The following is a 13,900-nucleotide window of genomic DNA, read 5'->3' on the forward strand; positions in this document are numbered from 1 at the left end:
TTATTTATTTATTCATGAGAGACAGAGAGAGAGAGAGAGAGAGAGAGAGGCAGAAACACAGGCAGAGGGAGAAGCAGGCTCCATGCAGGGAGCCTGATGCAGGACTCGATCCTGGGACTCCAGGACCACGTCCTAGGCCAAAGGCAGGCGCCAAACCACTGAGCCACCCAGGGATCCCCTAGCATTTTTTTTTTAAGTAATCTCTTACCCTAACATGGTGCTCAAATTCAGAGTTGCATGCTCCACTGACTGAGACAGCCAGGTGCCTCTACCCAACGTGTTTTTGACATTCATCTATGTTGTTGCTTGTTTCAGGAATTTGTTATTTCATTGCTGAGTAGTATTCTATTATATAAATATGCCACAATTTTTTTATTCATTCTATTTTCTATGGAATATTTGGGCCTCTTTGGGTTCGGGCTACTAGCAATAAAGCTGCTATGAACATTCACATATAAATCTTTTTGTGGAGTTATGCACTCATTTAAAAATTGTTGGACAATAGGATATGTTTACTTTATTAGAAGCTTCCAGGGATGGCTAGCTGTCTCAGTTGGTAGAGCATATGACTTTTGGTTTCAAAGTCGTGAGTCAAGCCCCACATTGCAGATGGAGACTACTTAAACAAACAAAAAGCTTCCAAGCAATTTGCCAAAGTGGTTGCATCATTTTACACTCCCACCGGCAGGGTACTGATGGTTTCAGGTGATCCAATTCAGTCCTCTATTTCACCAACACATAACTTGGTCAGTTTCTTTTTTCCCCAACAGGTAGGAATTTTATAGAGAGAATTAGTTTATTTCAAAATTGGAGGTGGCGGGTGTGGGGGGCGGGGGTAGCTGCAGGCAGCAGGAGGCTGCCAAGGGGAGTAACTGAATCAAGAGCACATCACCCAGGCAGAAGCAAGAAGGCCCCTGCTGTCACCCTCAGCCCCACACAGCTCTCTCTCAATATCTAGTCAGTGCAGGAATGCCAAGTCTGGCTGCTGAGACTGGCTCTAGACCCTCACATTTGTGTCCCTGCTGTCGGCAGAAGTGGTAGCAGGAAGATGGCCCCCACCCCCTAAATCTCTGATGGGGGCATCTAATAGATCATATATACCTATGTCTCTATGTCTCTATCATCTATCTATATAATTTAAAATATTTTTTTTATTTAAAAGATTATTTAAGAGAGTGTGTGTGTGAGCAGGAGGAGGGGCAGAAGGAGAGAATCCCAAGCAGATTCCCGCTAAGTACAGAGCCCAACTGGGGACTTGGTCCCATGACCCATGGGATTATGACCTGAGCCAAAATCACAAGTCTGGACATCCAACTCACTGAGGAACCCAGACACCCCTCATTTTATATTCTTTTTTTAAAGATTTATTTATTTATTCATGAGAGACACACAGAGAGAAGCAAAAACATAGGCAGAGGGAGAAGCATCCGCAGGGAGCCCGATGTTGGACTCCATTCCAAGACCCTGGGATCACGCCCTGAGCCAAAGTCAGATTCTCAAACACTGAGCGACCCAGGCATCCCTCATTTTATATTCTTAACTCTAGCTGCAAAGGACTCTGGTAAATGTATTTTTCTACTTTCCAGCCTTTGCAGATATAGGAAAGCCCCCTAAAAGGACTTAGAACTGGTTGTAGCACTTGGCTTTCGGGGAGTAAAAAAGCTATCCCAAAATGTAACTGACTAAAATACCAACCATTTATTTAGCTCACGATTCTGCAGGTTGGTGATCTGATCTGAGGCTCAGCTACACTGTTCTCATCTTAGTCCAGCTCACTCATGCCAGTTCCCAAATTTGTTGGGAACTGACTGGCCAAAGACAATATCAGCTGGGATGGATCATCTCTGTTCCATGTGGTCTCTCACTCTCCAGCAGGCTAGCCTAGGCTTGTTTTCATGATGGCCTGGCAGGTTTCTGAGAGCTCAAAATGTTCTTTGGGCCTCAACTCCAATATGGCCCATCACTTCTGCCACATTCTGCTGGCCAAAGCAAGTCACTAAGACTGGCTCAGATTCAATGGGAGTGGAAATAGATTTCCACCTCTTTCAGAAGGTGATGTAAAGCTACAGGGCAAGGGTGTGAATGAAGGGTGGAATGATAAGTCAGGGCAGTCCACCACATGAGTCCTTGGCACCCACAATATCTCCCACTCCTAGAACTAGCCAGCAAATCTCAAGTACCTTCTTTCTCTTCTGTCCAAAGCAACAAGATTTCCTGTATCTTACCTTTTCTGTTCCTGTATTTTGTCCTGTTTCCTGGGTTCCTTTACTTTCCAGATCTTCAAATTAAATTTTAATGTAAGCAATATCTTTACTTTCTGAGAACTCATTCTTATACTCTGTTGTTCCATAAACCAAACCTTATGGATGTGATATCTTCCTGAATCTAATTACTGAGAATAGTAATTAGAGAGGCTTACTTTTTTTTTTTCTAATGTTCCCTGCATGGTTTTCCTCTAAAGCTACTTTTTGCTCTTTGCTTAGTTTCTTTTTTGTGTTGGCAGTCTTTCCCCTAATGGCTGGAGAACACTGTTTGCATTAAGAATGAGGCTATAAAAAGCACTGGGGAGTTCTGTACACATCCACTGGTTGGCTTCCTATTGGGGCAGCTAGATGGGGATTGGCCTCTACAAAAACCCCACAGGCCAGAACATAAGAAGAGTCTCATGTATGAGACTATTCTGTCTCTTTAGAGCATGGATGCTTAACTTGGTTCAGGCCAATGATTCCTTGCATGAGTAAAGTCCAGAGGCCAGAGCAGCGTGTTTCAAAGCATTTAAAAATACACAGGATTACCCAAATGTCCCAACTGTACTGAAATAGTCACTGAAATATTAAACATTTCCTCTCTGTGGGGGCCAGCGCTCTTTTTGTTGGTGGATTTATTTATCTCCTGAGCACTACACATACTTAACGTGTACAATTTGATGAGATTTGACTTATGTGTATACCTACAAAACCATCATCACAACCAAGATAATGAATACATCCATCATCCCCCAATTCCAAAACTGCCTTTTATAATTTCCTTCCTTTTTATTTTTTTTAAAGATTTTTTAATTTATTCATGAGAGACACACAGAAAGAGAAAGAAAAAGAGAAAGAGAAGAGAAAGAGAAAGAAAGAGGCAGAGACACAGGCAGAGGGAGAAGCAGGCTCCATGCCGGGAGCTCAATGCAGGCAGGACTCGATCCTGGGACTCCAGGATCACGCCTGGGCCAAAGGCAGGTGCTAAACCACTGAGCCACCCAGGGATCCCCTCTCCTTCCTTTTTAAATGCTGGCCACAAGCAACACAGTCTTAGCAGAATCTGAGACTTGTTCACTAAAAGAAATGATAGATATTGTCATATCATGATATGGATACCTCAGATTATTGTTTATACATAATGCTACTTAAGTAGCATTTATTTGTTACTGAAACAAACATTTGTCATAGGGCTTTAATGTCCTTTTTATTTTTGATCAAGTATCGACCCCAAGCAATGCCCAGAGAGTAAATGCTGTGCTGCCAACTCTAGCTTAAGGCAGAGTCTTTGCTGGGCCAAAGATTTCTGCACCCTCAAGCCACCATGGCCCGCATAATTGGGGTGAACATAGAAGGTGTTGCTCTGACTACTGCTAGGCTGTTGCTCCAACCCAGACGATTATTTTGGAGAGAAGAGGAGTTCTGACCACTCTTACTCACCTTTCCTAGGGGCAGAAATCATAGGCCTATGCTAACATCCAATCATAACGCTAACCTCTTTCAGAACACTGAAGAAAAGGATCATTCGTTCCCATGAACAGCAGCAGTGTAAAAAGCAAGCTAAAGTTCTGAACACGAGGAGCTTGTAGCAGGAAAGTTGCAAATGCAACATCACTGCTTCCTTTGCTGTAACAAGCAGCTTATCATCTGGGAAAGAGACATGTGGTTCTGGGCGTACCATCCTTGAGAGATAACAGAGGCAGTCTGTTGTTTCCATCTGCTTCCCAGGAGAAAGAAAAAGTTGTTACACGGTGAGGCTGCAGATTCCCTGGCCTCAAGGGCCTCCTAAAAACTACCTCTCATTCATGCATTCATCCATTTGTTTAATATATTTTGGGTGCCTGCTACATGCCAGGTGCTATGTTTAATTGTAGAAAATAAGAGACACAATGTGAATCCTTCTGGAGGTCCTAGCTTGATGGGAAACAGAAACATGAAACTAAATAACACACAAATAAATATAAGTAATGGCGGGAAGGTAGAGAAAACTGATTTTAAAAAATTTAACAGCTATATCTGCTTCTTAATGGGTATATACAATTCATGTCTGGAAAGATATATCTTTCTATGGGCCCCTTTAAGCCTACAAACATTAGTGGGGAAGGGATTCTTGCTTGAGAATTTAATCATATCCTGTAAAAGTTTGTAAGTTCAAAGCAGAATTGAAAATGTGCTTTGAGTTGCTTCAGATGGGAGACCCAGAACAGTCTTTTTCTTTCTCCTTTTTAAGTGGGCACAAGTATGTCATCAATAGGCAGGCCTGAAGCCAAGCTGGGTGGGGTACACTGCTCAGTATGAACAGGACAGGGGAATGAACATGAATGAAACATGGCTGCTGAGCACAAACAGCACAGAAAGAAGCATGAGAAGGTACCACTTAATGGATGCGGGGTTTCTGCTTCGCATGATAAAACATGCTGGAAACAGAATGTTGTGAATATACTTAATGCCACTAAATTGTACATTTAAAAGTGGTTAAAATGGTCAATTTTATGTTATATATATATTATATAATAAAAAGAAGACAGACAATTTTTAATAAACAGAAGGAAGGCAACAGACTGAAAGTTGATGGGATGCTTAGGCTCCAGGAGGAGCTAGGAGTAAGAAGACCCCTTTAGGGGGAATGATCTAGACACTCAGAAAACAGGAATGTCTCACAATCAATCAAGTTTTTTGCTCTTTGTTGTTTAAGATAATTGTCCTCTATCCTCTTAAACTTTCGTAAAAGTTTGCTACACCCAAATGCATGATTTGAAGGTGTATCAAAGGAAAGAACAGGTATTCTGAGTCTGGACAGACACAGCACCCACGAGAGAAGAGAGGAGCTACATGTCTTGAGACCCAAATGAGTCTGACAATACCACAGAACCAGAGAAGATGAGAAGTGATGGCTCGGAGACACATATGATGTGCCAAGGCAGTGCTGAGTGTCCTACAATGGGTTGGATGAGGGCTCAGGCAACTGCCATTCCAACACTAAGGGATGCACCAAATCCATGCAGTGGAGGACTGGAACAATCAAGAGGTTAGAGGTCTGAGTCACACAGAGCCTCATGAACTTCATAGTCTGCAGGCTCTCTTAGGCCAAGCTGAACTGAGTCCAGTGGAGCCTCAGCCCAGAGTTTCTACCTCATGGAAAAATAAGACATTTTCGGGAAGTCATTTTTCTTTTCCAATGCTTTCTGAGATCTGCCATGTTAAAAGGATTAAGGGGTGGAGGGATGGGTGAAATAAAGGGAAGTAAAAGGTACTCCAGATATAAAATACGTAAGTCAATGGAGATGCAAAGTACAGCATGGGGAATACACCCAATAATACTGTTAACAATGTGTATGGTGACAGATGGTGACTACACTTGTGGGGACCAATGCATAATGTAGAGAATTGCTGAATCACTCTGCTGTACACCTGAAACTAATATAACATTGTGTATCAATTATATTTCAATAATATTTTTAAACTTTTTTTTTTAAGGAGGCTCCATACCTAGTGTGGAGCCCAAGGTGGGGCTTGAACTCACTAGCCTGAGATCAAGATCTGATCTGAGATCAAGAATCGGGTTCTTAGGGCGCCTGGGTGGCTCAGCTGGCTCAGTGTCTGCCTTCAGCTCAGGTGATGATCTCAGGGTCCTGGGATTGAGCCCCAAATTGGTCTCTCTGCTCAGCAAGGAGTCTGCTTCTCCTTCTCACTCTCCCTCTGTGCCCTCTCTCAAGTAAATAGATAAATAAATAAAATCTTAAAAAAAGAATACAAGTTCACATTTGTTTATATTTGTGTAAAGAGATATGTAGAAAACCTAGAAAGCTATTATCCTTGAGGCAGTGGGAGGAACACAGTGAATGGGGACAGAGGTGGGAGCAAGTTTTTTCAATAAAAACTTTATCATTTTGGGCAGCCCGGGTGGCTCAGCGGTTTAGCGCCGCCTTCAGCCCAGGGTGTGATCCTGGAGACCCGGGATCGAGTCCCACGTCAGGCTCCCTGCATGGAGCCTGCTTCTCCCTCTGCCTGTGTCTCTGCCTCTCTCTCTCTCTCTGTGTCTCTCATGAATAAATAAATAAAATCTTAAAAAAAAAACAAAAACAAAAACTTTATCATTTTAATTTTTTTAAGGATTTATTTATTCATTTATTTGTTCATAAGAGACACACAGAGTGAATCAGAGACATAGGCAGGGGGAGAAGCAGGTTCCCTGCAGAAAGCCGAATGTGGGACTCAATCCCAGGATCTGGGATCACACCCTGAGCCAAAGGCTGACACTCAACTACTGAGCCACCCAGGCATCCCTATCATTTTGATTTCTAAACCATGTTACCTGTTTGAAAAATAAAATTTAATTAAAAAATAAAATAATAGGGGATCCTTGGGTGGCTCAGTGGTTTAGCGCCTGCCTTTGGCCTGGGGCACGATCCTGGAGTCCCGGGATCGAGTCCCACGTCGGGCTCCCTACATGGAGCCTGCTTCTCCCTCTGCCTGTGTCTCTGCCTCTCTCTCTCTATGTCTGTCATGAATGGATAAATAAAAATCTTTAAAAAATAAAATAAACAAGATAAAATAATAAACGGGGCACCTGTGCACTTCAGTCAGTTAAGTGTCTGCCTTTAGCTCAGGTCATGATCCCAGGGTCCCGGGATTGAACTCCAGGTCGGGAGTTCAATCCTCCCTGCTCAGAGGGGCTGTCTGCTTCTCCCTCTCCCTCCCCCTGCTTTGTGTTCTTTTTCTATCTCAAATAAATAAAATCTTCAAAATAAAATATAACAGTTTAAAAAGTCAAGGCTGGCCCAGGTGGGTTCTCTGGTAATTCTACCAAATATTTAAGGAAGAAGATATACTGTTTCTCTAAAATCTCTTCCAGAAGACAGAAGCAGAGGGAATATTTCCTAACTCATTCTATGAGGCAAGTATCACACCAATACAAAAACCAGATGATATAAGAAAGTTACAGACCAATATCGGTCATGAACATAGATGTAAAAGTCCTCAACAAATATTAGCAATAAAATCCAACAATGTATAAAAAGAATTATACACTATAACTGACGAAATATGGTCTATCCCAGGTATGCAAGGCTGGTTCAACATTTGAAAAAGTTAATGTAATCCATTATATCAACAGACTAAAGAAGAAAAATCATATGATCATAAAAGTAGATGCAGAAAAGACATTTGACAAAATCCAACACCTATTCATGGTAAAAACTCAGCAAACTAGGGATAGAAGAGAACTTCCTCGACTTAATACAGACTATCTACAAAAATCTGCAGTCAACATCAGTCAATAGCAAGAGACTAGAAGCTTCCCCACTAAGATCAGGAACAAGAAAAGGAGGTCCCATCTCACCCCTCCTTTTCAACACTGCACTGAAAGTGCTACTAATTCAATAAGAAAAGGAAATAAAAGCTAAATACACTGGAAAGGAAGAAATAAAACTTTATTTGTTCACAGATGACACGATTGCCCATGTAGAAAATACGAAAGATTCAGAAGAAAAACTGTTGGATGAATAAATTATCATAGCAAGGTTGCAGGATATAAAATTAATATTTAAAGGTCACTTTCCTCTATATCAAAAATGAACAAATAGAATTGAAAATATATTGTCATTTACACAGCTACCATTAACACCCCCAAAATGAAATTTAAGTATAAATATAACAAAATATGCATAAGATTTATATGAAGAAAACCACAAAACCCTGATGAAAGAAATCAAAGGAGAAAAAAAATAAGTGGAGAGATATTATTCCCCGTTCACGGATCAGAAGACTCAAAATTGTCAAAATGTCAGTTCTTCCCAACTTGATATATTTGGTCTACAGATTTAATGTGATCCCAATCAAATTCCCAACAAGATGTTTTGTGGATGTGACAAACTGATTCTAAAGTATATACGTAGAGGCAAAAGATCCAGAATAGCCAACTCATTATTGAAGAACAAAGAGGACTGATACTACCTGCCTTTAAGACTTACCACTATAGGGGGGCACCTGGGTGGCTCAGCAGTTGAGTGTCTGCCTTCAGCCCAGGGCATGATCCCAAAGTCCTGGGATCGAGTTCCACATCGGGGTCCCTGCATGGAGCCTGCTTCTCCCTCTGCCTGTGTCTGTTCTCTCTCTGTGTCTCTCATGAATAAATAATCTTTAAAAAGAAAAGAAAAATTGGCAGAAAGGTTTCAGACCAGACAAGCTTGAGCCCTTCAAACAAAACCAGAGGAGCCTGTTCTTGTGAGAACATGGGCACCCCACCAGGACCACTAACCTGGAATGAAGGAAAGGGTAGCCCAAGAGAGCCAACTGTATAGAGCACTGGTGTCCCACTAGGATCTGTGGAACATTTCCAGTGGCACGACTTGCCACACACAGAGTAAGGTCCCTTTAGGTCTTCAAAGTCAGAGGGTGATTTGTGGCACCCTTTGATGGAGAAGGTAGCCTTGTCCCAATGGTGATGGTGTAAAACACAGCATGGCTGATGGTGTTGGCTGCAGACTCGAGAAAGCAAAACCTCGATCATAGGTGCTGCCTCCTGAGTGGGTGTGAATGGGTCCTTTTTGGGTGCCAAATGGCACCTGATACTTGGGAAGCATGATGGGGCACAAACCTAAACCATGACCACCTAAGGAGGCTAGTTTTTCCTATCCAAGAAAGCCATGCTTCACAGGTAACATTCAGATCATGAAAACTGATGTTGATGGAGGTTTTTTCCAATGGAATAATTTTAAACCACCACTAGGAGCTGCTGATTAATGACTTTTAATAGGAGTTTGGTGCCCCATGCACATCCCTTTGGGTTCGACCACTGTGCAGCGAGGCCCAGCTCCACACTGCCTTTTTCTGGAGGCAGAAAGAGCCAGGGAATTTGCCCTAGGACCAACTCACAACCACTGACTGAAGGGAATGGCAGACAAACATCCACAGCCCCTCACCCCTCCAATGTTCATTTAGAGCCGACTATTGTATTACAGGTCCCTAGAGGTACAAAGCTCCCTACCTATCCTTGATAATCCAAGTATCCTTGATACTTGTATGGGCTGCCTCCCCTTCCAGTGCTTCCTGGGATCACCTCCCATGTAAACCACTTGTATTTAATCCTTACCTCAGGCTCTGCTTCTCAGAGATCCATGCCAACCCACCACATTTTGGTAGAGAAAACAAGTACTGCTACCCAAAGGAGGCACAGGAGACAAGAGTGATGTGAGGCACAAGAGGTCTCCGCTTCTTGGAGGGCATCTCTGACCATAAAGGCTCAGATATCCAACTCAGAGCCATACAAAGAGGCAAGTACTCATTGAAGCAAATATGCATTAGCCAAACTTAAATAAATAGAGAGTGAAATCACACAATTGGTGCTTTTACTTCAAAATAAGAAAGAACCTCACCCTGGCCAGATCTCTTGCACCCACCTGATGGTACCTTCTCTCCCTGAAGACGAGGGAAACCTATGATTATCTCAAGGCTGCCTGGTTGGCAAGGGCTGGGCCCAAAATGAGTTACAGAATCTCCCTGCTGGGGCAGCCCCAGTGGCCCAGCAGTTTAGCACCACCTTCAGCCCAGGGCGTGATCCTGGGGACCCGGGATCGAGTCCCACATCGGGCTCCCTGAGTGGGGCCTGCTTCTCCCTCTGCCTGTGTCTCTGCCTCTCTCTGTCTCTCTCATGAATAAATAAAATCTTAAAAAAAAAAAAAAAAAAAAAAAAAAGAATCCCCCTGCTGAATGAATGACACATTTGTGAACTGTGATGGGGCTGGACACCAAGCAGGCCCTCACTGACAAAATCTTTGATAATGCTGCCTAAGTGGGTGTAAAGGCAGCAGCCAGCTCCCCCACCCTGGGAGTCTCTGATTCCTTTTGCACTGCAACAACTGTGGATTTGGAAGAGAAAGTGGGCTGAGTTCCACTCCTCATGCTCCAACACTAGCAACTGGTGGACTGTTTTGGGGGCTGGCTGCTGGAGATGGGAGAAACTGGGGTCAAGGACAGGTGGGGCTGGCCCACTGCAGCAGTCTGAATGAGTCAGATGGCAACTCCAGGGACAGGATGTTCTGGGATTCCTCCCCACCACCCCTTGCCCACCCCCCCTCCTCTCTGCCAACTTGAGCCATCCACCTGTCCTGGGTGTGGTACCACACGAGAGCTGGGAGCAGGCTGGGAAGGAGGCCAATGCCAAGCTTCACCTGGCTGTGTGTCCATCCATCCCTGTCCTCCCTCCTTGCCCCTTCAGAAGTCCCATCCCAGTGAGGAGTCAGCGGGGCCATGCAGCACTGAATTCCTTCTCCAGACCCTGGACAAACTGGTCATTGAGGAAGAGCAGTTGACCATGGGGCAGGAAGCGGGCAAGGATGCCCTCAATGCGATCTGCCCGAAGCAGGAGGTTGGCGCTTGGGGTCAGCAGCCGAAGGTGGTCAAGGAGGAGGCGTACCAGGAGCCGGAGTGTGCCCTCAGCCAGCAGTAGGTTCTCATGGGGATCTAGCACCAAGGCGAAGCCTAATGAGAGCACACCCAGCCACACCACTGTCCGCACCTCCTGGAAAGGGTCCCCTGCTGCCAGACGGAAGGCCCCAACTGGGGCCTCATGCAAGGGCACTGGCTCATCTGAAGACTGAGGCTGCAGGTCCATGGGGGTCCGGCCAGATGCCTGCTGCTGCAGCCGGCACATCGATTCCACCTGCCTGCAGAGAGTGAGTGGGTCAGACTTCTGTCATCCTCACAGCCACCCTGAGAATTGAGAGTTGCTATTAACTCCACATCTCAGATGCAGAAACTGAGTCCTAGAGAAACTAAATGACCTGCTTAGTACCACAAAGCAGGAAGCATGAACCATGACAGGAATCCAGGCTCCTGCCTCCAGGCCTTGAATCATTTCATTCCATGTGTTCAAGATAAGGGGTCTGGGACCCCTGGGTGGCTCAGCAGTTGAGCATCTGCCTTTGGCTCAGGGCATGATCCCAGGATCTGGAATCAAGTTCCACATCGATCCTTGCAAGGAGCCTGCTTCTCCCTCTGCCTGTGTCTCTGCCTCTCTGTGTCTTTCATGAATAAATAAAATCTTTAAAAAAAAAGAGAGAGAGAGAGAGAAGGCAGGTTTTGAACATAGCCCCTTGGGCCAGGAAAGGGCACCAGAAGAAAAAGATCCTGCCCCCACCAATTTCACAGAGGCCTCCTTAACATAAAGAAAAGCAAGCCACAAGAAGTAAAAGCCACACTCAACTGGGCCTCTCCACCCTGTCCCATCCTGCAACCCTCTCCAAACAAAAAAGAAAGACCTTCCACTTGGCCATTTAGGATTTTGTAATCACAGTCTGATCCCTCCTGAATCACCTTCTAATTTGGGCCATGCACAGGCTGGTTTTAAAGACCTTTGGTTTTCTGTGCCAGGCAGGGGCGGGGAAGGCCCAGAGGAAAAAAGGGGTGGCAAAAGGGCTGCCCCAGAATGTTAATCTCTCCACCCCACACAGAATGCAGAGAGGCAAAGAGATTCTGGCACTTACTGGCTCCATCTGGCTCTGTGAGGGGAAGGTCCAAGGTCAGCCACCACATTTGGAACAGTGTTTTCCACACTGTTCTCTGTGGATCCCAGGCTTTCAGGAGGCTCTGGGCTCAGAGTCCCTATGTATCACATTCTCTCTCCTCCTTAGGAGTTCATAAAGCCTGCACATATACTAAAAGCCCTGAGAAATCCTGCACTGCAAAGCATGTTTATTTTTTTTTAATTTTTTAAAATTTTTATTTATTTATGATAGTCACAGAGAGAGAAAGAGAGAGAGGCAGAGACACAGGCAGAGGGAGAAGCAGGCTCCATGCACCGGAAGCCCGATGTGGGATTCGATCCCGGGTCTCCAGGATCGCGCCCTGGGCCAAAGGCAGGCGCCAAACCACTGTGCCACCCAGGGATCCCACAAAGCATGTTTAATCTGTTCCAAGGTTTGCCTGCCTACACTCAAATTCCAGTCTGCCATGTTCTAGTTGCATAACCTTGGGCTGGTTAAATCCCTGTACTTCAGTTTATTCGTCTGTAAAGCAGGGATAATAACTCGATTTATCTCAATAGATTGTTATAAGAATTAATGAGTTCATATACATGAAATGCTCAGAACATAAACACTTAACACATATGTACAAGCTTGATAAATGCTAGCTGTAAGAGTCATTATAATGACAGCAGCATTTCACAAATACTTGTGAATGAGGGACAACTCGTGGAAACACTACTCAGATTTTCTCTCTGCCTCTTAGTCTGATTCTCTGTGCCTCCTCAACCCTCCCACGCACTCCCCCTCCCAAACCCATTACAATCAGGCATGCATTCAGTGAAGGCCTGCGTGTTACCTGGCCACAGCCAAAATCTGCTCCTTTCGGAGGAGCCTGTCCCTCTCAGCACCATGTGGTCGTGGGTCATCGGGTGAATTCTCAGCACCAAAGACACAGGAGTAGAGCACTCGGCAAAGGCCCATGTCCTGGGCCTGTGGAGCCCGCAAGGTGTGGATGAGGAAGGCGTAGACCATGGCTCCAGGGTGGACACTAGAGGGAAGCCAGAGACCTTGGTGAGGTAAGTGTGAAAGCCCAGCAGGGTAGGCAACCATAAAACAGGTCTGGGAGTATATCTGGGGGCTGCTGTGGCTGGTTGGTCACTGGTTCTCCTCCGCCACCCAGGATGTACTCCCTGCCTCTGAATAATGGCATCTGATCAGCAGGACTTCTGTCCATAAGTCAAATAGTGAAGAAATTTCAGGCAACCCCAAACCGGGTTCTACAAAACAAATGGCCAGGAATCTTTAAGAGTGTCAAAGTCACAAGAGTCCAGGGATCCTGGGTTGCTGCTCCAGAGCACTGGACACTAAGGAGACAGGGCAGCTGAACGCAGGGTGTGATGGGGTCCCTGGCCAAAAAAAGGGTAGTTTCAACATAGGCATTATTAGGACAATATACATTTTAGGTTATAGTCTTAATCGATGTTACCTGATCCTGAATATCCTGAATATAGGACAATGTCCTTGTTTTTAGAAAATACACACTGGGGCAGCCCCGGTGGCGGTGGCTCAGCGGTTTAGCGCCGCCTTCAGCCCAGGGTGTGATCCTGGAGGCCGGGGATCGAGTCCCGCGTCGGGCTCCCTGCAGGGAGCCTGCTTCTCCCTCTGCCTGTGTCTCTGCCTCTCCCTCTGTCATGAATAAATAAAATCAAGAAAGAAAAGAAAAGAAAAGAAAAGAAGAAAAGAAAAAGAAAAAGAAAAAATACACACTGAAGTAACCTCTAAATACTGCAGGGTAAGTAGATCATCAGCTTAAATTGGTCAAGCAGGAAGGTTCGCGAAGGCGCTTTGAGAACGGCTGCCAGCCGACCTGGCGCAGCCCTCTGGTGGCCCTCCAGCCTCACGAAGAGCGCGTCATCAACCCTCGCCACTGTGTCCCCTCCCCCCCCCACATAGACATGATAGCGACCAAAACCTTCACGTCACTGCCTCGCGCAAGCCTGCAGCGCAGTGCATTTGGGGGATTGTAGTTCCTTGCTCCAGTCAAACACACCTAAGCGAGGCACCCTGCCCCGAGAGTGCTGTCCCTTCAGCCCCGGGGCCGCTGTCCTCCAGGCGTCGTACTCACCCTTCCTTACCTGCCCGAGGACTTCCGCTAACAGGCCGCTCCACTTGGCAGCTGGAGTGCAA

At 45.3% G+C, this 13,900-nt stretch overlaps 1 protein-coding gene across 3 annotated transcripts; it reads right to left on the reverse strand.

The window, feature by feature from the left end:
* Positions 1-7,652: 7,652 nt before the first annotated feature.
* AP5S1 (adaptor related protein complex 5 subunit sigma 1) lies at positions 7,653-13,900 on the reverse strand. Of its 3 annotated transcripts, none has more exons than XM_038571710.1 (3): positions 13,490-13,900; positions 12,570-12,761; positions 7,653-10,912 (listed from the first exon to the last, which is right to left on the reverse strand). In XM_038571710.1, the coding sequence occupies exons 2-3, from the start codon at positions 12,743-12,745 to the stop codon at positions 10,486-10,488; spliced, it is 603 nt and encodes a 200-aa protein (XP_038427638.1). In that variant the 5' UTR covers positions 12,746-12,761; positions 13,490-13,900; the 3' UTR covers positions 7,653-10,485. The 3 variants fall into 3 exon arrangements, with proteins under 3 accessions (XP_038427638.1, XP_038427637.1, XP_038427636.1); XM_038571709.1 differs by having other exon boundaries at positions 13,481-13,900; XM_038571708.1 differs by lacking the exon at positions 13,490-13,900 and adding an exon at positions 13,200-13,378.

This window comes from Canis lupus, chromosome 24, assembly GCF_011100685.1.
Source record: "Canis lupus familiaris isolate Mischka breed German Shepherd chromosome 24, alternate assembly UU_Cfam_GSD_1.0, whole genome shotgun sequence".
NCBI lineage: Eukaryota > Metazoa > Chordata > Mammalia > Carnivora > Canidae > Canis > Canis lupus.